Genomic DNA, 23,310 nt, shown 5'->3' with positions numbered 1-23,310 from the left:
GATAAGTGGGTTCAATGTATTATCATCGGACTAATATCTTATGTAGAACAATATATCAAACGAGGGTTTGAATCCTCAATTTTTAGTAAATGACTCGATTTGAGACACTATCGTTAAACTAATATTCTATGTATAAAAAATTATTATTTATTATCATTAAATTAATATTTTAAGTGTAAATATATTCGATGAAGTTTCAAATCGTCAACCAATGGTTAGTCGATTGTGTTCACCGTTACCGATCTAATATTTTAGATATAAATAATATGGTCGATGAGGATTTGAACTCTTGATTAATGTTTTATAATTAATTATTTAATGCTTGATTTTTTTTATGACTATTGGCTATTTTTGTTATCATTTTCATAATTAAATTTTCTCAAAACAATGTGAAGGAAACCAATTCAAGGAAGGGTTCAGTACCCTAAAATTCAGTGTTGTTACTTTGGAATAATATTGAGAACTGCAACATTATTGTGTCAAAGGTGCAAATTATTGGCCCAAATGTACACATCAAACTAGGCATCATTCACACGTCTGATTCTTTGACCCCTAAACAGTGGGAAGTAGGACATGTCCACTGCATGGGTACCCAATTTTGCCTGTTATCAGTGTGTGTGATGCAGGAAGAGCACAAAGAACTATTTGCTGGCTTCTTGAGATTAAGACATGAGGATGGAGGCTTCTTTCACTCTCCACCACTCAGCACTGTATTATCAGGAATTGAGGTTTACCCTTTACATGTATGGGGTCTCATCTCTACCAAAACTGGATGGAAGAATGAATAGGACTGCCAACCCTCTCTTCTCAGAGAGAGAGAGAGATAGAGAGAGAGATTAAAGAGTCAAAAGAAGCTGCAATCGAATCATGTTCTCAGGTCTGTGAACTTCTTGTTGATGAAGAGGGTTTTGGTGTGGAATAAGGTTGCACTTTACTGCACCAAGGAATAAGTTCACTGGATGCACAAGATGAAGTTGCAGCCATGGAGAAAGCTTCTTGATATAATATATAGAGCTTGAAGATTCCTTTTTGGAAGAGGTTTCTCTTTTCTGTCGAATATTCCTCATATCATTACGGCTATATAGTTGATAGGACTAAAATCGGATAATATCTGTGGATATATCATTGATATGATAAATACTGTCAACTTTTGTCAGAACTTAACATCAGAAAATGATAAAACAAGTGAATGAAGTTTGTCCTGTCAGATCCCAACAGAATATATTGTCATGATTGAATACTATTTTCTTAATGATAAGCAGTCTTTGAACAATAAAAAAAAAAAGAGACATAAAAGGATTCTCTCTCTCAATATTTTATTTTCAATTAGTTGTATTCAAAATATTCTCGTAGAATATTTAATAATGTTTAATATTAAAGAGATCTTATCGGACATACCTCAAACATAATTTTTTATAGACCGATTTGATATCGAACCCCACCTTAAATGCAAGTGACATTTGTATAAAGGTAGACTAAATTCTATTATATCGATTTGATCATCAAACTTGACACTTACGATATGTCGATTTTACGGACCTTAATCATTCGTTTTCAGATTCGAAAGCTGCATGAAAGGTGAATCATATGCTGGAGATGAATCAAACACTGATGAGCAGAAGGGAATTGTTAGGTTAATTTGATGGGAACTATGTATGTGCTGCCATAGCCAACCAGTGCACATAAAAGAATCCAACCTGACACTGCAAAACCCCAACACTGCATGCAAAACACAGAGAGTGATGCCTTTTGCTTTTTTGACAAGACAAAGATTAGTGAGGTGCTGTCACAAGGCAAATTCATAATGACACATCAATCTCAGATAAGATAAACCTATATGCCATTGCAAAGGACTGATGCCATGCATGTTGTGTGGTCCTTGTAGGTTTGATTACCTCAAAAGCCACAACAGCCTCTTTGTTGAACTGTCAGCATGATGTTCTTGAGAAGCCTACCTTCTTGCCTTGAATTGAAAGGCCGTGATGGATTCACTACTTGGCATGCGATTGCCATGATGATTGAGTTCCTCTTGGCCTCTCAAACAGTTTGGCATGCAAAATCTAATTGAGATTGTAAAAACCACAGAGGTATTCTCTCTCTCTCTCTCTCTCTCTCTCTCTCTCTCTTTCTCTCTCTCTCTCTCTCTCTCTCTCTCTCTATATATATATATATATATATATATATATATATATATATATATATATTCTTAAAAAAAAGACTTAAATATATGCATTTTATTATCCATGTTGACTCAACCTAAGGTGAATGAACATTAACAGAAGATATATATGTGAGAGACCAAAGAGATAGTCTATACATTTTTTTTGGTATGATTGAATTATGTTTAATAAACTATCAAAGTCAAATCAAGAGTATTATTCTATTTATATCATTTTAATATTTTTTTAGATCATAATATACCTCTATTTCTACCATTTAACATGTCCATGACATAATAGATTATTCATCCTTATGTTATTTGTTATTGTGGTAATAAATGATTATTCATGAATAAAAAAGTATATTAACATATATTTGGTGCATTTTTCTCAATGATTTTATATTATACTATACAAACTATTTTTTGATGTAGATCAACAACATGCTGGACCAAAATTTCTAAGGACATATATGATTCTATAAATATTAGAGATGTTTTAGGTATTTAAATATTTTTAACTTGAATTAACTAATATAAATGAATATTACTTTTGTAACCCCTTATTATCATTTACAACCTCGTTCTAAAAATTTTTCATGTTTCTAAAATTTATATTCACAAATGAATGTAAATATCATATTCTTCTTTCTTGAATGATGGCATTGAGGGGGCGGCAAGTATTATCGGTGGTGATGGCATCGATAGTTAGCATCGTCGACAGGTGACATCGATAGCAAGTGATGATGATTTTAATATGGAGCAAGACAAAATAAGAGGTTATGGGAAAGAAAAAAAAAAGATATGTAAATAAGAAAATAATGTTATATTTTTTAAAGAATGATCAATAATGAGAGATTGTGAATAATAAATAAAGAATCGTGAATAGGAAGCTATATATAAACTACAACTAGCCACGATTAATTTGAATTTTCCAAATGAGTGTAAATAGGAGTTAGGATATGTATGAATGAACTTCATTTTTTTAGATGTATATGCCATATTAAAATGTATAAAAACAAATGTGTTATATATATATATTTATATATATATATATATATCCCAAAAATTCAATTGATTTTAGGTGACTCTTGGAATTATGGGTTCCCTCTATGAGCGGCCCATTCTCGTAAGAAAGCCCATATAATTTTGGGCGGGAAAATACGTTCTTAAAGCCAACACGCGCGTAAGCACAAATCGAGTCAGAGCAAAGGCAAAACTAGGAACTTTTCGTGTCCCCAACGACCGCTTCCGGCCGGCCTCTCACGTACCGTGTGGGACCCATAGATAGAACGTCAGGTCTGTGAGCCGAGAGAGCGTAGCCCGTTAGGGGGTAGCTGTTTTCTGGGACGTAAACTCCGGAGAAAGCCCATATGACTCAAGTTGCGAATCGACATCGCTAGAATATGTTTCATGTTTCCCACCCAATTGATGGATTAGTGCAAAAGAGGATGGCCGCCTCCGGCGTCGTTGTTTGAGTAGATTTGCGCTGCTGCAACCCTCTCGCCGATCCGTGGATGGAGGACGGAAACTCTCGCGGTGGTGATCGGGACGACCTCGAAATCACCTCCATCGGCGCCCTCTACCGTGGACCGTGGGACAAGAAGTACTGGAGCGCCTCTAGGGTTCGATCTCTCTTTCCCTCTCGCACTCAAAAGTCTCGAACACTGTAGGTTATTTAGATTCCTTTGTGCTGGGCCATGATCCTGCGCGCGTGATGTCCCAAAACTCTGTGGCAGAGCAGCTATGCGAGTGGCTAATCGAAGACTCGTCCCTGCATTTGGTGGCAAATATTTTCTAAGGAAAAAAAACGACCGTCATGCTATGAAGACTTGATTTCTCGAGTTTAATTAGGTGAGAATCTTGGGTGCTGCGAAGGTTATCGCCCATTAGATCGAGTTGTGGAAGTGCTCATGATTGACCAACACATATTAATCAGGGAACTCATGCTGTGAATTTGACTGTTCATGGACCAACAAAGTGGTAAAAGAATCAAGAAATCTAAGTTGATTAGGGCCATGCAATGTAGAATGTAGCAGAGAGTGCATACTGTGAAAATTGGAAGTCAGAAAATATTGTTATGAGCATGCATTCCACACAAGATGTTTGCTATGGTTGGATTTGAATTGATGCATGCCAACTTCTGATTGAGATACTTGTCCTTTCCATAAATATTAGATGCTCTTCTCTGCAAGTTGAACCCAGAGTACATATGTTTAAAAGATGAAGCCCTGAAATAGTATCTATTAGTAGAGTTCTCATGCAACTCGCGATAGATAAGTAAGATTTTCATGAGATATATGTTTATTTATGGGTGTATGTAGGTGTATTATGCCAGGCCGAGTTAATTCTAATTGTCTTGTCTGGTGCTACTAATGCTGTTCTTAATAGAGTTTATGTGGTAACATCGCAATGGAAGTAAATTTTGTAGCCAATTTTTGTGTGATATTGTCTGCTTTCTGCAGTTATGTAGTTAGCTGAATTAATGCATCCTTTTGCTTTTAGTATATGTGGTTTACCTGGGATTGATATCGTGCTTACATATTTGTGATTGTTGTTAATATTGACAGGGTAAAGATAGATATCCTTACCCAGTTGGATATCATGCTGTCCGAACTCATGGTGGAAACATGTACCAGATGGAAATTCATGAAGGTGTTAAAGGCCCTCTATTTGTGGTCTGTTACAAGTCCCCTTCCTTGCCCACACTTTCTAGTCTGTTCATTTAAGTGTGCCCCTCTCCCTTGTTTGCCTATTGTCGATGCCAACTGTATTTGTGGTCGTTCAATTCTGGATCAGCTTCAAGGTGATAACTACATAGAATCTGCAGGTCGCATCAACTGATGGAGACTCATCAACTGGGCATACACCCGATATTGCATGGGAAAATTTGCAAAAGACGAATGGTCCCAGGGTGAAAAACCGGAATGGAAAGAGGTTTTCTTCTAAGATTGATGGGGTTGAGGTATGTTTCTACAAACCTGATTTTCATATTAGGTGAGCAAACTTTTGTTTCCTTGAAAATGATCTGCATGATATGTAGATTTATGGGGATTAATTTGTTTGACTCTAACCATGCTGAGATAAGTACCCTCTGTTAGTAGTCCTGCTGCCCTTGTATCTCAAGGTCAGAGCTTGTCAAATTATACCTTTCCCCCATATAAAAAGTTTATTGGTTGTTGGTTTCATCTTATCAACCAACTGAGTTTTTGTTGAAGTATGAGTTTTGAAGAATTTGTCATTCTTAACACAATTGATTTAAATACATCACTTATTAGCATATGATTTTGGAGCTGAAATTCTTGTTGAACTTCTATTATATTTGTAACACTACTGCAGTCTGTCTCACATCCAAAGATGATGATTTGGTATGGTATGTAAGATTAGATTGCCTACCACTGGCATAGTGAAGAGAAAATTCATTTTCTGCTAAACTTTGTTTTTATTTTTGAAACCAAATTGGAATCCACCTTTCTATTAATGAAACTATACATGCCCTGAAAGTTATTGAGTACCACTGGAATTTGTGAACTAATTCAGTTGTAGTGTTAGCAAACTAATTCAATTCTCTTTTTAAGGCCTGTGGGAAACTTGACATTTGTCCAATCCAACCCTTCATTTTATTCCCACTTCTATGTCATTTTTTAAATTTCTGGCAGTGTTCGTTTGACTTTTTTTCTGTAAACTGCTTTACATCACCAGCAAAGGAGTGTACCTGGAGTCTAAATTATTAAATTAAATCTTTCACCATATGAACTTTCATACACCATAAAGTACTATATTCACGGAACTAGAACAAACACTTGCATCTTTCTTTTGCTTAATGTGTTTTTTCCTTTTTATGGCATAATACAGCTTTTTGGATTCAGAAATCCATTTGTTCAGCGACTGCTTCGTGAGCTTTTGGCCAATGTATATGGAGTTACAGAACCAGATTATTTATCCCCTCCGGTTGGCAATGAAGCTCTTAGATTGGATGATAAGATGCACATTCAGGACTCTCTTGATTGTAGTGATATGCTTGTATACTCAAGAAAATGTCGGACTGCAAGAAAAAGGTGTACAATGAACAAAAATTGTAGTAGAATCAATAGAAATGCAGTCAGAGCTAAAAGGATTCGATGCCAATATGCACCAAGTGATTCTGGAGCTGGAAATCCAGAACAACTTAATGAGATTTGCTCTCATGCTGAAATTAGAAAAAGAAAGTTTGTCAAAGAAAACAATATGCCCTCATCAAGACTTCAGACTTCTCAACTTCAGGTATCTCAAAGTCATCTTGGTTACTCAACAAACTGTAACACTTTTGCTTTAAGTAATGAGACTTGCTGTCAAGCTAGTACAGATTGTAGAAGTGACAGTAAAAATAAGAATAGAGATGGAGGAGATCTTGACATTTTGTTAGGGCAAGCGTCTGCTGTTGGGGGAAATTGTCATTTCTTGCCTGCCAGAGATGAGCTTCTGCAGGAAATGGAAGATCCTGATAATTCTATTGAAAAACATGTTATATTTGTCAGGGAGACCAAATTTACAAGTCGAGATCCTCATCTGACTTACGTGGACAATATTTGTGATGCTGACAATAACGTGGTAACATACTATTAGATCGTGAAGTCACTAATTTGTCATGATTCTTGTTGTGCTCATGAATTTTGAAGTTTTTCATTTTCAGTTTTTATTAACTTTTGCAAATGTATCTGTTAGTACTTTTGTATATGAAAAGTGTTGCACAAGTGATATGGTAAAACCACAAATAATCACTTGTTTTGGTGATCAGGATAGATATTGTTTGCCCATTGTTGACCAACTTTCGATTTACTTGAGATGATTGGTGGGAACGAAAAGGCATGGAAGAACAAATTATTGATTTCTATTAATAGGCTTGTTAAAGACCCAAATTATAGAGTATTTAGCACAGCTGCTCTGGGAATATTGTTTTTACATGTTGCATTGAAAATTCTCCTTTTGTTATAGATTGTAATACATATATGGCCACTTGTTGTAGTTTAAGATAATTTATATTTGTTTTGCATGAAATTCTTAAGTATAAGACAATTGTGAAACCAATAATGTTTTATAGATCTGAGTGTTGGACAACTAAGAAACAACATATACAAAAAGTTTATGTTGTCGAGACAATTATATTGAGATGTATATGTGGAGTTACTAGGAAAGATAAACAAAGAAATATTTTTATTCGTAAACAATTAGATATTGCTTCTATAGAGGAGAAGATGAGAGAAAATCGTTTGAGACGATATGATCATGTGTTTAGGAGGCCTTCAGATGCAATGGTCAAAAGAATTGAAATGATTAATGTTAGTAGTATGAGTAGAGGTAAAAGAAAACCTAAAAATACTTTAATAGAAGTTATAAATAAAGATTTAAATATCATAAACTCAACTAAACATATAACTTTTTAAAGATTTTAATGGTAGCAAAAGATTCATGTAATCGACCTCAAATAGTTGGGACTTATGGTTTTGTTGTTGTTGTTGGAATTCTTAAGTAAACAGATTTCCTTATTAAAATATTTATATACAATGAAGCAATAGATGAGATTTTTGCTTTCCTTAAAAGTTTCTAATCCCTTGTTCATTAGCATTATGGACACATTAGATATCAGATGTTGACTTTTAGGAACTTTAGTCCATTGTCATTACTATGGGTATCCTTGACTTCACGATGGAGCTCAATTTCTTGGATGAACTGATACAGAAAACTTTATTGGAATCTTGGTTGTTATTCTATTCTGGTATGAAAATACAACTTGTTTTGGCTATTGGCAGACTGCAGGATTGACTTATCAAGCTTGAAAACTCATCTCTTTGCTCTACAATCATTATGCTACTTGTCAGTCCATGCTGAATTTGGTGGCTCAAAATGCAAATCCTTATAAGCATTCCTGAACTTCTATCTGAACTTTTGTTTGTTGGTGGATGTTGAATTTGCTGTCTTAGGTGTGGATATTGGTCAATGGTTTTTGAAGTCTAGATTAATCTATTGATATCTAGACGTGCATGCATAGCACATTCGATATCAGTTTTGAAATTCATCTCTACATAAAATGAATATAAGTTAGTTAATTTTTCCAATTGTCATTAGTATTTAACAACTACTACACAAGTTTGTATATACATGTATTCATTTATGTATTTATGTGTGCATAAAGGCATACATAAACTTATTGGTTATCAGGATTAAAATTTTCTAATACCTCAACTGAAGAGAAAAATGTTAATTCTTTTACATTTATTATTTTATTCATGTAGCGTCATAGATAGAATATGTAGTCACATACTTTCTTTTTATCCTTTTATGGATCCAGCAAGCAATGGTCCTTTTGAAGCTCACATATAATGAATTATTTGATCAAATATGATTTTATGTCTTTAATGGTTGCTTCATAATTTATTGACATTTTGTATACAATATTATCCTTTACTTTTATCTAGTGCTGCCTGTGGATCTTAAACATATGTATTCTTGTTATATACAGAATGTATCTTCCATCGTTCATTGACCTGAACAGAAAATTCTTACAGCTTGATATATCATCAAATGGTAGACTGAGGCAATTGGAACTTCCATCAGAAAAAGTAGTCTCATCATCAGATGATGCTACTTTAAAAGAACTTATTAAAGATTCACTTCCAGAAGCTGTCTCATCATCAGGTTCCTCAAATCCTAGTTTGAACTTAGCAGACCAGGAACTGGCAAAGTCTATGATGACTTTTCTGCTTCCTCGAGCTGTTCCTCTTCTTGAGAAGACTTGTGTGAAAGGGAAGACACGTTGTTGGAGTCAGGAAGTAAAGGATGATCAAGATAAAGTAGGAAGTGAGCACTTCAATGGCAACATACTTCAAGGTATTCATACTTAATTAGATGGGTCAATAATATTTTGCTTTGTTCAGTGTTGAGAAAGCATTTCTCTGTAATACGATCTCCCAATTGACAGAAAAAAGTTGTTTTCTGTTACACTCTGGTTCTTATTTTTCAGGAGAGTTTGAAGCTGGCATGCTTTTGAGTGGTACAGAAGAAAATTTTACTGAGAGATTGAGCGACCCAATATTGGTGTCAGGTGTTAATTGTCAATACCAGATGAAAAAAATGGAACAATTTGATAGAAGAATATATTTGGATGATGCAGAGCATATGATTCCAGATAGCTTTGAGAATGATTGCACTGTCCATATAAAGAAACATTCAACTATGGCTTATGGAATTGACTGTACAGCTTCTGATATAACCAGAGAAAAAATTATCACTGCAAAACCTGTTATTGCTGAAGCAGAGAAGGTACAAGTTCCTTCTGATTCTAATAAAGTAGTTATGATGCCTAAGGAAACTGAGAAGGGTGAGTACTTGTTAACTGATTCTCTTGAACACTGTTTGGAAGAAGCACTTAATGATGATCTCTTTGTCCGGAAAGAAAATATTTCAGATGCTTCCTGCAGTTTAGGTGCTTGTGTTGATCATGAGTTGCAATACTTGAATCCTGGTTTCAATAAGCATGATGATTTTCAGAATCTAAATACTGGAAATGGAGAAGATGTCCTAGAAGAAATGGTCATACCTGCAAAAGGTAAAATTGAATGTCTTGAGCAATGTCCTTCTGCTGTAAATTCTGAGTCTAACTTGGGGGAGAGAAGAACTTCCATGATGGTTATAAAAGAATCTTCTCATATCAATGAGATCCCAAACAAAGAACTCGAAAGTTCATCCTCGGATAAGCTGGTTGAGTCTGAAATTCACAATATTACTGACCATAAAGATTGTAAGCTTAGGGACCAAATAAGTGCTGCTCATACATTTCCATTAGGTAACAGTGAGTCAGTGGTTAACTTGAAGGGAGATTCTGCTTCTTTCTTTCATATGCCAAACATAATACTTTCAACTGAAGGGCAGCAACCTTCCAGTTTCAATATAGGGAAGCTTTTGAATCCATCTCATTTTTCTGGCAAATGCAATGTTCTTTCAGAAAGTATAATATGCAGAAATTATATGGATGATGATGCCACTGAGACATACTTGACTCCAAGGACATCAGAAATGGCAGAAAGTACAAAAACCAGGAAGATAAGTAGTAAATCAAATTTGAGGCTGGTTTCTCAAGCCCATGATTTGGATACATATGTCAATGCCAACATAAAAAGCTCTAAAGTTGGTGATCCTTCTACATTATGTGCTGAGAGGACCACAGATTTTATGAATAAGCTTCAATCATCCACCCATCTTTGGCTACCACCATATCAGGAGTGCGTAAAAGATGTGCATAATGAAAGCAGAGATGTTCTTGAAGATTTAACTTTTTCAGTTAAAAATCCAACCATGAGGGTGACCGTAGATGAAGAAAGTAATATTTTTTTTGATAAACAACACAAACAGAATAGTCAGCTGGATGGTTGTTCATTTGAATCAAATAAAGAGTTGGGTGGACCTTTTGAGCTTGCAGGTTGTTATATGCACCCAGAACCAGTCCTGTCTATATTCTTAAGCTCAAAGGAAAATACTTTACAAATTTCTGTGACTTGTGGCCTTCAAGAAAGCAATGAAAGAAACCTTTTCATATACACAATTTCTCTTAAAGATCAGGGAGGAAACTGCCCATCTTTTATTGGGTATACACCACTGCTGCTGCATCTCCTTACAGGACCTTCAATTAAAAGGGTAAATTATCCATCAGAAGATTATGTGCTTGTGTAACATTCCCTCAATGAAATTGACTTAATTTGTGTCTTCTTCTTGTAGACAGCATTTGATACATCTGGGTTACAGTTCATGCCTGACAGCCAGTCCCTTGTTTTTCTTAGTAGTATCAAAGTACCTCTTTGCAGGTTGTAAAAGTCACCTGCATTTGATAGTTATGTCTATTGGATGATGAATTTTGATTGCATAATCATTCTAATCAATCCTGAATATGTGCAGTGAACGAAATATCAACTGCTCATGCCCAACATGCGAATCTGATTGTCATGAAGAAAATGCTGTACGAGTTGGACAAGTAAACTTTGGGTATGTCTTACCATTGGCCAAATTGATGACAACAGAGAGAGTGTCCTGCATTTTAGTTTGTGAACCTAATTATCTAATAGCTGCTGAAGCGAGTGGGACATTGCATGTCTGGCTGATGAACTGCAAGTGGAGGTATACATTCTTTAATGATAATTTTTTAAAATATTCCCTCCACTTGTCTTTTTAGAATACGCGAGTATAGTTCCAACATGCTGATTTTTTGGAAATGCTTCAGTATGTTTTCATGACTCATGGTAGTCACCGATCACCATATTTGAAGATTTGGTTAACAAATCTAATTCTTCCTTCCTTATTCTTTGTTTTCTTGGTGGGTTATGTCCATGTGTGCATGTCTTTTTTATTGTTTATGTAGGTGAAGCAGGGAGGTAGTTCATGGTGGTCGTAAAGATGGCAGTTACCTCTTGCCTTTTGCCCTCTCTTCCTTTGCATCCGTTCCCCATGTATGTTCATTTATGGTTTGATGGTCAAAATCTATACTCTTTAATAAGCTTTCCTGTCTGAGCATCATAGGATGTGGGAAATAGGAAGAAGGTTTAAATTTGGTTTTCTAGTCAAAAGTGAAGGTAGGAATTAGGAAACTTAGTTCCAAAGTCTCTCTCACCATATTAAGAGACATGGAGAAACATAGGATGACCTAGAATTAAACCTATTAGCAGTAACACTATAAGAAGCACTAGCATTCTAAAATTCATTTAACAAAATTCAAGTTCAATTTCATTTGAATTCTTAGAGCCTTGAGAACCTTCCAAGAGATTACCATCGGCTTTTTTCATTCTTCCTTTGTCATTATGAAACTCTTAATGGAATTAAGAAGTATTAATATTGTAAGTAATTTCCTGGGCATTTCGGAAACTGTTTTGAATGTTCCTCCAGCCACAGAATCAAGAATGCTCAGAAGAAATGATAAATGGATCAAAGTTTGCATTCTTCTGTGATGAGAATCTTATAGACCACAGTGCAGACAGCAATGAGTCTATAGTTTGTGACACGCTAGGATTATCTCTTTTGGGAACAAGACGAGTCTTAGTTCTGTTCCATTCCGCATTAAATGCATAGATGACCTTGTACCTCTTGGCCGTAATGTTTTCCCTTAAATGTCCCAATAATTCTATAAACTCAACACTAAAGTCATCAGGGCTTGGATCATTTCCAAATTGGTCCAGGAGATCAGAAGTATTATCTCCAAGCATAGTCCTTGTGTTGTGTTTTCTGGTTTATAAGATTCACCATAAAATGGTTATTATTCTTCTACAATTAGTTCTCAACTTGACATCAACAATCCATGATTTAATGCTGAATCCTAACCAAAGAGACATTGAGCAAGCTTGGTGTGATGATCAAGGAAAAGTGATAGTCTTGAACTTTCAGAGGGAGAACCACTTGTTCGTCAAGCAGATGACTGACTATAGTCCCTGTTTTGTGGATATGCTTATCCTAACATACCAAGATTACTCACCTAAAGCTTCACTAGGTAATTTAAAAAGTAAATTCTATGCAGTACAGAAACTCATTTGATGTTAGATTAGTTACTATTTAATACTACCTTTCAATTTAATTATCATTCTTTTAATCTTAGATATTTTTGGCTTGTTAGTTCTTGACTCTTACATATACAGATCTTGTGCATGAAGTCAGGTATTGCCTTCAGTTATTTTGCATTGCAAATTAACATTTTCCTGTAGAATGTGCAAATTTCTCAGTTGATAAACTAGTAGTTTGATATAAACTACTCGTTATTATTGTTTTGTGAATTGTGATATGTGATCATCATATTGTCATTGATTTACCTGCAGTGGAGCTTTTGAGGAGTTCGTGCTACCTAGTTTTGATCACTTTACACCAGCAATAGAGCTGAAAATGGTAGCAAAGAGTGACTCCATTATTGTTGGTCATAACGGCACTGGTGGATTTGGCTTATGGTAGGTTCCGTAACTTGCATCACAATATCACATGTTAAAAGTTTTTAATTTCTTGAACTATGTCAGTCTTGTCAGTAATTATGGCTTTCTTCTATGCCTAGTTTTCAACTATAGTTGTTTCTGATGATAGATCTTTTAGTATTGTGGGCTTGTGAGTATTTTTGTGCTTGGTATTTTATATGTCTAATTGGTCAATCATGACATTCCCTTCATTTGTTTATAGGAGTTGCTGTGCTAGCTTGATTTGTATCTTGTGCTCTGCAACTTTATTGTCTCTTTTTTCCTGCTAGTTTTGTCAAAGAAGTCCTTTTTTTGCCAAAGTTTGATCTGTAACTCAATTTGCCTAATATTATGGCTGAATATCTGGTTTCCTCCAGGGACATCTCAAAGCGTGCTCTCCTGGCTATGTTTTCATCCCCAGGCAATTTGATATTTCAGATGCTTCCAATTGGTATCTTCGGCTTTAAAGACGAGACAATTTTTTCAGCTGCTCAGGAGATGGAGCACATGCAAGAGATACTGAAGGCAAATGATTGGGTTACCGAACATGCTGCAAATCCATTGCCATTGAGACAAGATATAGCCGTTTGGATACTAGTTTCTGCTGCTTCAGATTTAGAAGATCAAGTGGCTTATCAGTTGAAGGAACCAAACAGACATCCGGACAGATGGTGGAGACTCGCTCTTTTACTGAAAAATATGGTAATCATGGGGAGTGTGTTGGATCCTAGGTAATTCCAATATCCAGCATATTAATCTAATTTCTCAATAGTTACTGCAGGATGCAATGTAATATTTATCATTATCAGAAAAAATGGCAGATCTTCATCAATTGTGAAAGTTCGACCATAGATTTTTTCATCACATGTGAGCTGCCAATGTAATTTTATACTCTAAATTTTTTCAAGATAGAGTATATTTAGTTTGAAGATAGGAATGAAATATTTGTTTGTGTAGAAAATAATCTTCTAGGAATTCATTCCTATCTTCAAACTTAATATACTATTTCTTTGAAATCATGATTTGTCAAATGCTACAAAAGTTATAAAGTAATATAGTTCTTCTAGGAGATGTGGTATAGTATTTGCTGAGCACATCTAATAACAGTCTGTTATTATCACAGAGCTTCTTCTGCTGTTGCCTCTGCTGATTATGGGATTATTGGCACATATGATGGTCTTGTGTACAAGTGGGAATTATCTACAGGGAAGAAGTTGGCCAACTTGATCTCTCTAAAATGTAAGTCGGATATGTTCATGTTTATTGCTACTTAATACAAACCTACAATAATCTGCATTTTTCTCAAATTCTATTGAGATCTTTTCTGTATGTTATCGATTAAATCTTTATGCTCATAATTCTTCCCGATACCTTTTTTTAATGGTTATCAAATCACTTAACGGATATTTCATTTTGAGATGCATCTTCGGAAGCACAACTTTAAAGCATTTGAATAAAATTATTGTTTTACATCCTAGTTAACTTTTGGTTTCCATTTTGAACCACGCACCTGGTGGTTATATCTTCAAGTAACGTGAGTCTTGCTCAATTTTGCACTACATCCTTCAGTTTAGTACATTACCTTGAATCTAACTCTACTATTATCCCGACCACAGCAATGGGAAGCATCTTGTGTGCGTCAATCGAATCCAAATCTGGTGTACTGGCGGTAGCTGATGACAAATGCAGGTTACTGATTTTTAAACAACCACAAGTGATGAAGGTTCAAGATTTAGTCATCTGAAGACATCCTTCAGTCTGGAAGAGTGATGCACTCTGCCGGCTTTATGGCTCAAAATAATTCAAGAGGAACTTTCATTTGCATAACATGAGGGCTTGACATGCTTGTCAATCAGTAGATCCATGATCTTTTCAACATGCATTGATGGCTATCTTTACCTACGGTACTACTGTCCGGGTGCCAGTCACTGCTTCAAACATGAGATCCACAAATCCACAACATCTACCACAATTCAAGTTTTAGAAACTTGATCTTGTGATTCCGAGGGCCCGTGGCATGGTCCATGGTTCGTGCTTCCCTACCTGTAGACTACTAAAGGATACAGCCGAAGGGCCTTCTCTCAGTAGTCACAACGTTTCACCTGGGACGTTACATTTACTGTGTACATAGCATCATTTTGATCTGAAGGAAAAAAAAACCATTATGGGAATGTCATATCTTCCCGTCGTCTTTTGCTCCTAAGGTTTACTGTTTACTGCCCATCTCCATGTCTAATGCATTGTAAATTAGACTGCCCTCTGGAGTGTACAAGGCTCCAGGGATCTACATGAAGGTTTTGCCATGCTGCAGAGAAATCGAGCGTACTCTACTGCATTTGTTTCAAATATCATAAATGCATGCAATAACTGGCTGATGAAATTAAAATAGCAGCTCCAGAGCTTGGTTCCTGTTCAAGTTCTCTAACAGAATCTGACATGCCTTGTAGTTCAAATATCATAAAGTTGCTTGTGCTTTGACCATCAAAACCATGAAGCATGAGCACACTTCCGTGGTGTACCTGATGATCTTTGTCTTGGTGCCAACTGATGTATCCAGTTATGTTCTACGAACATTAGATTTCAACAGCTCTATTTTATTGTCTAATAATCAACTCCACTGATTTACATCTTTTCCATTGGGATCAGATTTTTGCTACCAGTTTAGGTGGTTCTCAACATGGATCAGCAACACCAATCAAGAATTTTGTCGACTTCAATCGGATGATTCACCACAATCAGGTGCACCAGGTAAGGTGATGAATTTTTTTCTAGGCTACTTGGGGTAACATACTTCATGCTGTTCTATACAGTCAAATGCCACCTGAAAGTTTTTGATGCTAGTGTTGCCCTTTGATGCTTCATTTTCAATGAATGGCACTAAGAATACTAACTTCCTTGAAGGGCATACACGTAAACATCATCTACCTCATCACCATCAGATATCCTAGGTTTGATACTATGAAATGAGGACAACACAACCATACAGGCATAAGCAGTGTCAGGAGACGAACGAATCCAAGGTACCACAATAAACCAGAATTCCATTAAAGATGAACATTTTATTGTCAACTAAAGTTTGAAAATGGGTTGCGGTACCAGACTGCAAAAATATAACATGAATATAATTAAGCGAAATGAAAAAAATCTGAAGGGGTAAATATATAATGAGCACCATTTCACAACACTAATGAGAAAGCAAATGATAAATATGATCTACTCCTCTACTTCCCCTTGGCCGGGCCATTGGGCACTTCAGCAGCTACTTTGGGTGGGTTGAGATCATCCCATGCCTCAATCCATGTGACCATGGCGTCTGCAAGCTTGGTGAAGTAAGTGTCGATCTTGCCGAGCTTTTCCCTCACCTGCTTGGACAGTTCAATGTAGCATTTCTGCACGGTGGTGCACTCCTTGGAAAGGACTGCAGACTGGAAGAACGGGATCAGCTCTTCTTGCCAGAAGATACCTTTGTACTCTTTCTTCAGGTTCACAAAAGGGTTGCTGGCCTTGCTGTGCCAGATGTAAGGTAATCCTGTCTTAATTCCCAATCCCAAGTGATCGCAAATTACCTACATTAGAACATCAACAATTCAGAACTAGAGTTGCTTAGTAGAGTATCTTAGCTCTAGACGTACACTTCATCTAGTGTAAAGAACATACAAAATTGAAACATACTGAAGTTCTGATGCTAAGATTGATCCACCATAAGTCTAGTCCGATGAGATTATTTAAAAGACTGATCTATCTAATAGAAAAACATAATGGCTGACCTTAGTACACCATCCAGCCCACATGTCATCGTAGCGCCCAATCGGCTGGCCATCACCCATAAGTCCAAAGTACATTGCAGGGCCAATCAGCTCACGGTCAAAGGCCAGGTTCATTCCACACATAGGAAACAATGTTCCCTTTGGTATGGTAAGAACCGCATCAACATACCTGACAAGAAAAGGCAGAGGACGGTCAGCAACACTGAGAAAATGTTCAGCAAACAATCAACAATTTAGATCTTTGTCACCGGACGCTGTACCTTGTGTTCCTCTCGCGAGGCTTGACGAGCTGAGTGGGAGCATCATAGTCAGGAATATTGAGCCAAAGACCATGAGAAACAGCTGTTCCAGCACCTTCCCGGAGGCTGAAAGGATACCCACGAACAAAGTCTGCTCCTTCTCGGTAGGGATCATACAAGGTGTTGAAGAAGTGTGGAGTGGCAGGGGAAAGGAGATTCTTTATGTGCTGTTCAAGTGCATTGATCTCCTTACCAGTGGGATCTTTGGCAACCTGATTGAGAACATCAAATACTATGGTTTAGAATTAAACCCAAGGACAACCACCAGTGAACACGCCACGATCCTGGTGACCTTCCACAGGTTGAGGTATACAATCCTAGGTAGCACTTGTGCACACTATTTACCACCTAGTGTGGTTACAACATAGAAAGTGAAAGAAAGGGCTACCAATAAACATGGGCATATATCTAATCAGAGTTTATTTGGATTATTCTATAAGGAACCTATCTATAATATAGTTGTATCCTTAGGCCACAAACCTCAGTTGGCATGATTGATTCACCATTTTATTTTATTTTTCCAACGAGATCCAGAAAGCATGGATCCTAATTTTAATAGTCCAAGTTCAGATATTAAATTACCATTTGATCACACAATCAGATGATAAAAAATGAGATGAACAAAAAAAGCAACAAACAGATGATGAATTCATGATGAAGTCATCATTTGACTTGCATAATACATTAAAGGTTGGCAACCAGTGGGAGTGGCGAAATCTATGGAAGTAAATGGATGCAGCTCAGTAAGTTTGACCTGTTCTGATCAGGATCTGGCCAGATCAGGCTATAGAACAGCTTGTGATCCATACAGTGAGATTTAATATAAAATTAGTGTGCTAAAAATATTATTTTGAACATTAAACTTGCATCTGGCATACAGAATATGAGAATCACCACAAGAAGAAGAAACAGAGGATTAAGGAATAGATGTGACTCGATGTTGTTTCTGCATGTCAAACAAATCTTGCATTCAGGCAAAGCTACGAAGTCGAAAACAACGAGTAAATGAAAGAAAAAACAAATCTTCCTAATGTAAGATGAAACTCAATGCCGAAGCACGAAATCCCTAAATCCGATAAATCAGGAAGGGGAAGGGACAAAAATCACACTTTTCTCTCAGATCCAAACTCCCCTGGCTCTCACTCAAAAAACTCCAGATCTGAAAAGAAAGGAAGAGGCAGAAGACTCACGAAGCAGTCGTCGTCGATGGTGTAGATGTACTTCTTCTTGGAGACCATGTAGCCGAAGCAGCGGCAGGCGGAGTCCTTGAAGGAGATGCAGGCGGCCTTGGGGCCCAGGATGCGGTTGATGTCGTTTCGGTTGTAGAGCTCGTAGTCGAACCCCTCCGGCACCTTGATCGTCTTGCTCGGGTCCCCGTCCTGCACGATGATGAGGTGGTACGGCAGGAAGAAAGGCCGCCACATCTCCAGGAAATCTAGGTTCCGTATCGTCGGGATCACGATGTCGAGCTCATCCTTCAGCAATGGCGTGCACGGGATCGACGACGACTCCTTCGCCATTCCTCCTCTCTCTCTCTCTCTCCACACAAAAACCAGATCCAAGAAGAAGAAGAAGAGGGAGAAGTGACGAGCAAGAGCGCGATGGTTTCCTCCGGAGGGAGGGGTTTCGTTCTCCATATAAATGGCGATGGCACGTGCCATCACGTGCGGAAGCGTCGGTGCCGAGACGCCGACGGCGGATGTGAAGCTCAATAACCCCGTGATTCGTGCGAGATATTCAGAATCCGATCTTGCGGATCCACTCTTCTACGTACTACCGTAACCGTCGATGAGATATCGAACGGTCATATGATAGAAGATCATAATGCACGCTTTTTAACGAAATACTCATCTAACATCGGCAGCCTTGGATCTGATGTGAGATCAGAATATAGAGCCGAAGGAAAAGGTTCCATTGGAAGCCCACCGTTGAGGTCACATGGGTTTGGTAAGAGGCCATCATTCGTTGGCTCAGTCATATCAATTGCTTTCTCCCTCGTTTCTTCTGCGTCGTGAGATGGTGATCTGTGAGCTATCACCCGAGTAAAAGAAGCACAGTCTCGTGATTCATTTACTTCATTAATAATAATAATAATAATAATAATAATAATATAAAAACATATTAATAGGCAAAGCATAAATTTCTATATTTTGAAGTTGAATTGATAGGAATATAAATTGACTTTAATAAATATATGAATAGACAAGAGGTGGTTTTACCCATCTTAATTACTCCCCTCTTCGATTGGAACCTGACCTAAATTAGGCCAAAAAAATTTGGTTTCCATTCACCTTAGTCCTTCCCCAATCATCGAACTACAACGTGGGCGTTAATGGCTTGGCCCAACGACCAAACGCTTGACGAGAAGAAAGAAAGAGATGCTCTGCACGACGCAGTCCACCTCCTCACTGGCTTGCATGGGACTGTCCTCCATGGGGACCACGAAGCTGGGAGACTTGAATGGTGGTGGTGGTGGGTGAGTGGTCGAGTCAAGGACGCATCCGTCGAAGTGTCAAAAGAGTTTGGTGGAGGGGAGTATATGTCAAATATAATAGCAGCAATTATTTGCACGTTGCATGCGCCACAGTTTCGATGGAGACGAAGAATCTTCTCACGTTCATGCATCACTACGCCATCTCACAAACCCTCTCTCTGTATATATATATATATATATATAGAGAGAGAGAGAGAGAGTTGTAGGATAGGTACGTGCACGTCACATGTGAGGCGTGTTAGGTAGCACCTGTAGGCTGTAGGCACGTATGAAACGTACAATGCATTCTTTTATTGCAGGCTCACGTGACAAAGCTTCCTCGTTGCCAGAATCGAGACTGGAATGGTTGAAGCCTGCGTTCACCTCAGACCAATTGGGTTGGGTTATTCAGCGAGCGCTTAGTTGTATTATGAGAATTATAAGCTTAGTAAGCCCAAATCCAACCCATGTTGAAAGATGGATAACCAATGCCTTCATCAGACATTTTGATCTCTTCTCACAAGTAAAGTGATGGTGATTAGTGACCAAAGTTATGACTTTGGACTTTCTAGAGTTCCAAGAAGCATTAATGATTTCAAGTTAAATATTGCTTACTATGACCATCATTGTATGTAAAAATTAATCTTATAAATGTCTCAAATACTTGGCTTATTATACATTTCGACATTTTTGAAGGATTTTATAATATTATTTTATATGGACTATATTTAAATTTAGAGGGGCAAATATATAAATCACTAATTTAGAGGAGTGTGCGTGTGTATATATATATATATATATATAATGCAAGTTTTTGAGAATCCTCAGGTGCCGAGCACGTGATTAAGGATTTCCTCTTCTGGCGTGCAGTGCACGTGAACGAGTCCTGTGGATGCAAGATAAATAGAAGCGTCGACAGATGTCGGTTCTCTTGGGGTTCCGTCGCGCGGCCCGTCATCCCTTTCGATTGATCGAGAGCCGAAGCGGAGTGGGAGGAGACGAGCATCATGAACTACCCAGTGCAGAAGAACACCCTCTATGTAGGTGAGTAGGAAAAGAAGAAGAAGAAGAAGAAGAAGAAGAAGATTTTTCGTCTTGTTTGGAACGTGTTCGACGGATTGCCTCATAGGAATTCTTTTAGCCTAATGTTGTGTTCTTCTGATGCCCTTTTCTTTCTTATGGGGTCTGGGGTGGGAACGCTTGAGAACAGGTGGGTTGGCGGAGGAGGTGAACGAGGCGATCCTGCACTCGGCGTTCATACCGTTCGGGGACATCAAGGACGTGAAGACGCCGCTGGACCAGGCCACCCAGAAGCACCGCTCCTTTGGCTTCGTCACCTTCCTCGAGCGCGAGGACGCCGCCGCCGCCATGGACAACATGGACGGCGCCGAGCTCTACGGCCGCGTCCTCACCGTCAATTACGCCTTCCCCGAGCGCATCAAGGGTGGCGAGCAAGGATGGGCCGCCCAGCCCAGTCAGTATCCCTCCCATCTTGAGCAGTCTTTTCCTTTCCTCTTTTACTGTTCTACGAACCAATCTACATCTATTGTTCTTAGCTTATATTATCATGTGGTCATTATATTATTGACGAGATTGATGTCTCAAAATCTCTTTTTTTCTGAAGCAAGATGTTCCTATGTTGCTTGGCACATTCAGTGTTACTAATCATTGATTACCAGTCCGTTCTTTGAGTTTGAGTACACTACTTTGATGGCTTCTACCTTCATGTATTTCTACACATCAAACAATTTTATGATATTTTAACTTGTCAATTATTTTTCTTGTTTTGCTAAACAAGGGAAAAATGTGTTTCTAGCCATGCATGGAATGCTAAACAGCCATAGCTCATTAAGGCCATATCCAGGGCAGGGGTGGGGTAGGATCGTTAGGTCCTTTTGTCGACTTGTTATTGCAGAAGTTGGTGGCGGTTGGTTTCTTCCCGCATCAGTTTGAGTCTTGGATTTGAACAATTTAGGTTTTGGTTTGAGTGTCAATGTGAGCTCAATTATATGTTGGTTCCATTTTTGGGTTTAGTTGAGTACATTCTTATTACTGTTTTGTGTCAATAGTTATACAAGAATTCGCGTAGCACTTAGTTTTGTAGTTGTATGGTCAAGCCATTCTTTGAACATTCAGCTCCTATTACCTGTTGTTGAAGTCCAATCAGGAAAGTTACTAGTGAAAGGAACTGCGACATCACAGCTTCACTGAGTTTCACAATGTTTTGAATAACAAGGACTTTATGGGATGAATTATGTTGCAGCAGACAAGAGATAGCATCCGACCTTGAGGCCAACATTTAAACTGAATCATTAGTGTTCAAAAAGAGGAAAAGTAAAGATTGCAGATGATAAGTGGGTGGCATTATAGATAAATCAGAAGGGAATAAAATCGTATAAACAACCATATGTAGGATTTATTTGCCTTCTTTTAACTTTTGAAAAGAGAATCACTAGATGAACAAGAGTATTTTCCTGCTTTATGTTCCTAATTTCGACAACCAGAGGCTATTGTGATAATGATTAGTCAGAAAATTAGCTTAACTTCTTAAATTTAGGTTATTACAACACTACGAGTTACACTACTTATTGAATGATGCTTGTCACCAACATTAGTAGCTATGCCGTGTGGCAAGATACCTTAGGGTTAACTTTCCAATTAATGGATGCTATGATGAATGTCATGTTCATCTCTCGTGTCCCTCAGTGAGTGTCCATATCTTCTTGGAATGGAGATTTTACGGATGATTAAGTGATGACAAATCACTTCAATTTCTCAAGTGACAAAAAACCATAGTTACTATAGTGTTGTCCCTTTCATAAAAGTGTTTTGTTGTTTTTTGATTCACAATGTAAATGTACTGATTAAATCAGTGTAGACCTACTTATACCGCTGCAAGTTACATTATAGAAGCAATGATACAATGAGAGTACCATTTATCTGACATATGGTTAGCTTGATGGCCTTTTTATGTTCTCTAAGTATTCATTTTAATTGTTGTTCAGTTTGGGCTGATGCTGATACGTGGTTTGAGAGGCAACAGCAAGAGGAAGAAATGCAGCGCCTGCAGGCGGAACACCAAGCTGCAATGCGAGCAGCTGAGGAGCTTCATCGGAAGAAGCTGGCGGAAGAGAGAGAAGGGGAAAAGGAAGAAGAAACAGAAAAGATGGCTGATCCCATGGCAGCAGCTGAAGCGGAAGTCCTGACACAGAGCAGTTAAACCATCCATCGGTAATTCTATCAAATTGGGGAACCATCATGTATATCTACGAACATCATATCGCACATGAACCAATTTAGATCCTGGCTCATGTCCTTTTTCTGCTTTCTTGATGATTATGTTCTCCTGTGGCTACCGCTCATTGTCTTTGAATTGCTATTTAAGTGGAATGCTTGTTATATTGATGTGAAACTTGAGATAATTATCTATCAGTGTGAGAGACCATCTAAGAGAAGAAATTATGAACATAAAACATGTTTGTTGCTTCTCTCTTGCTTGAGTTCTGTTGAAAGGTTGGATGGCAAATTCTAATTAATTAGATTCGCTACATATAAATCTAGTCCACGCCCTTCTGTTGTGTTCCTGATTAGATTCGCAACTCTCTCTTCTTACTTATGCTGATGTGTTCCTGATTAGATTCTGGTCCAGTAGATTTTG

General features: G+C 37.6%; 3 protein-coding genes across 3 annotated transcripts; 2 read left to right on the top strand and 1 right to left on the bottom strand.

Annotated features, from left to right (window-relative positions):
• The first annotated feature begins 3,553 nt into the window (after positions 1–3,553).
• Positions 3,554–15,424, top strand: LOC103983471 (uncharacterized). The gene is made up of 12 exons (XM_018824788.2): positions 3,554–3,783; positions 4,729–4,836; positions 4,989–5,123; positions 6,014–6,748; positions 8,704–9,025; positions 9,159–10,828; positions 10,910–10,995; positions 11,087–11,305; positions 12,988–13,113; positions 13,491–13,844; positions 14,237–14,352; positions 14,730–15,424. The coding sequence occupies exons 1-12, from the start codon at positions 3,676–3,678 to the stop codon at positions 14,855–14,857; spliced, it is 4,107 nt and encodes a 1,368-aa protein (XP_018680333.2). The 5' UTR covers positions 3,554–3,675; the 3' UTR covers positions 14,858–15,424.
• A 728-nt stretch (positions 15,425–16,152) lies between these two features.
• LOC103982901 (UDP-arabinopyranose mutase 1) lies at positions 16,153–18,796 on the bottom strand. The gene is made up of 4 exons (XM_009399973.3): positions 18,370–18,796; positions 17,141–17,391; positions 16,881–17,049; positions 16,153–16,679 (listed from the first exon to the last, which is right to left on the bottom strand). The coding sequence occupies exons 1-4, from the start codon at positions 18,697–18,699 to the stop codon at positions 16,335–16,337; spliced, it is 1,095 nt and encodes a 364-aa protein (XP_009398248.2). The 5' UTR covers positions 18,700–18,796; the 3' UTR covers positions 16,153–16,334.
• Positions 18,797–20,573: 1,777 nt separating this feature from the next.
• Positions 20,574–23,064, top strand: LOC103982902 (uncharacterized). The gene is made up of 3 exons (XM_009399974.3): positions 20,574–20,696; positions 20,863–21,126; positions 22,658–23,064. Exons 1-3 carry the CDS (start codon positions 20,660–20,662, stop codon positions 22,870–22,872), a joined length of 516 nt encoding a protein of 171 aa, XP_009398249.1. The 5' UTR covers positions 20,574–20,659; the 3' UTR covers positions 22,873–23,064.
• The last annotated feature ends 246 nt before the right edge of the window (positions 23,065–23,310 follow it).

The sequence above is a fragment of the Musa acuminata genome, chromosome BXJ1-4 (assembly GCF_036884655.1).
Source record: "Musa acuminata AAA Group cultivar baxijiao chromosome BXJ1-4, Cavendish_Baxijiao_AAA, whole genome shotgun sequence".
In the NCBI taxonomy this organism is placed as follows: Eukaryota; Viridiplantae; Streptophyta; class Magnoliopsida; order Zingiberales; family Musaceae; genus Musa; species Musa acuminata.
Note: the sequence above shows the minus strand (reverse complement) of the source record. Positions and strands in the feature narration are given on the sequence as shown.

Excerpts from the sequence above, each read along its gene's own strand:
- LOC103983471 (XM_018824788.2), top strand. The coding sequence starts at position 3,676 with ATGGAGGACGGAAACTCTCGCGGTGGTGATCGGGACGACCTCGAAATC. Across the intron at positions 4,837-4,988 it reads TTAAAGGCCCTCTATTTGTG|GTCGCATCAACTGATGGAGA; the intron begins GTCTGTTACAAG and ends TAGAATCTGCAG. Across the intron at positions 9,026-9,158 it reads CAATGGCAACATACTTCAAG|GAGAGTTTGAAGCTGGCATG; the intron begins GTATTCATACTT and ends CTTATTTTTCAG.
- LOC103982901 (XM_009399973.3), bottom strand. The coding sequence starts at position 18,699 with ATGGCGAAGGAGTCGTCGTCGATCCCGTGCACGCCATTGCTGAAGGAT. Across the intron at positions 17,392-18,369 it reads CCATCGACGACGACTGCTTC|GTTGCCAAAGATCCCACTGG; the intron begins GTGAGTCTTCTG and ends GTTCTCAATCAG. Across the intron at positions 16,680-16,880 it reads GGGCTGGATGGTGTACTAAG|GTAATTTGCGATCACTTGGG; the intron begins GTCAGCCATTAT and ends GTTCTAATGTAG.
- LOC103982902 (XM_009399974.3), top strand. The coding sequence starts at position 20,660 with ATGAACTACCCAGTGCAGAAGAACACCCTCTATGTAG. Across the intron at positions 20,697-20,862 it reads GAAGAACACCCTCTATGTAG|GTGGGTTGGCGGAGGAGGTG; the intron begins GTGAGTAGGAAA and ends GCTTGAGAACAG. Across the intron at positions 21,127-22,657 it reads AGGATGGGCCGCCCAGCCCA|TTTGGGCTGATGCTGATACG; the intron begins GTCAGTATCCCT and ends ATTGTTGTTCAG.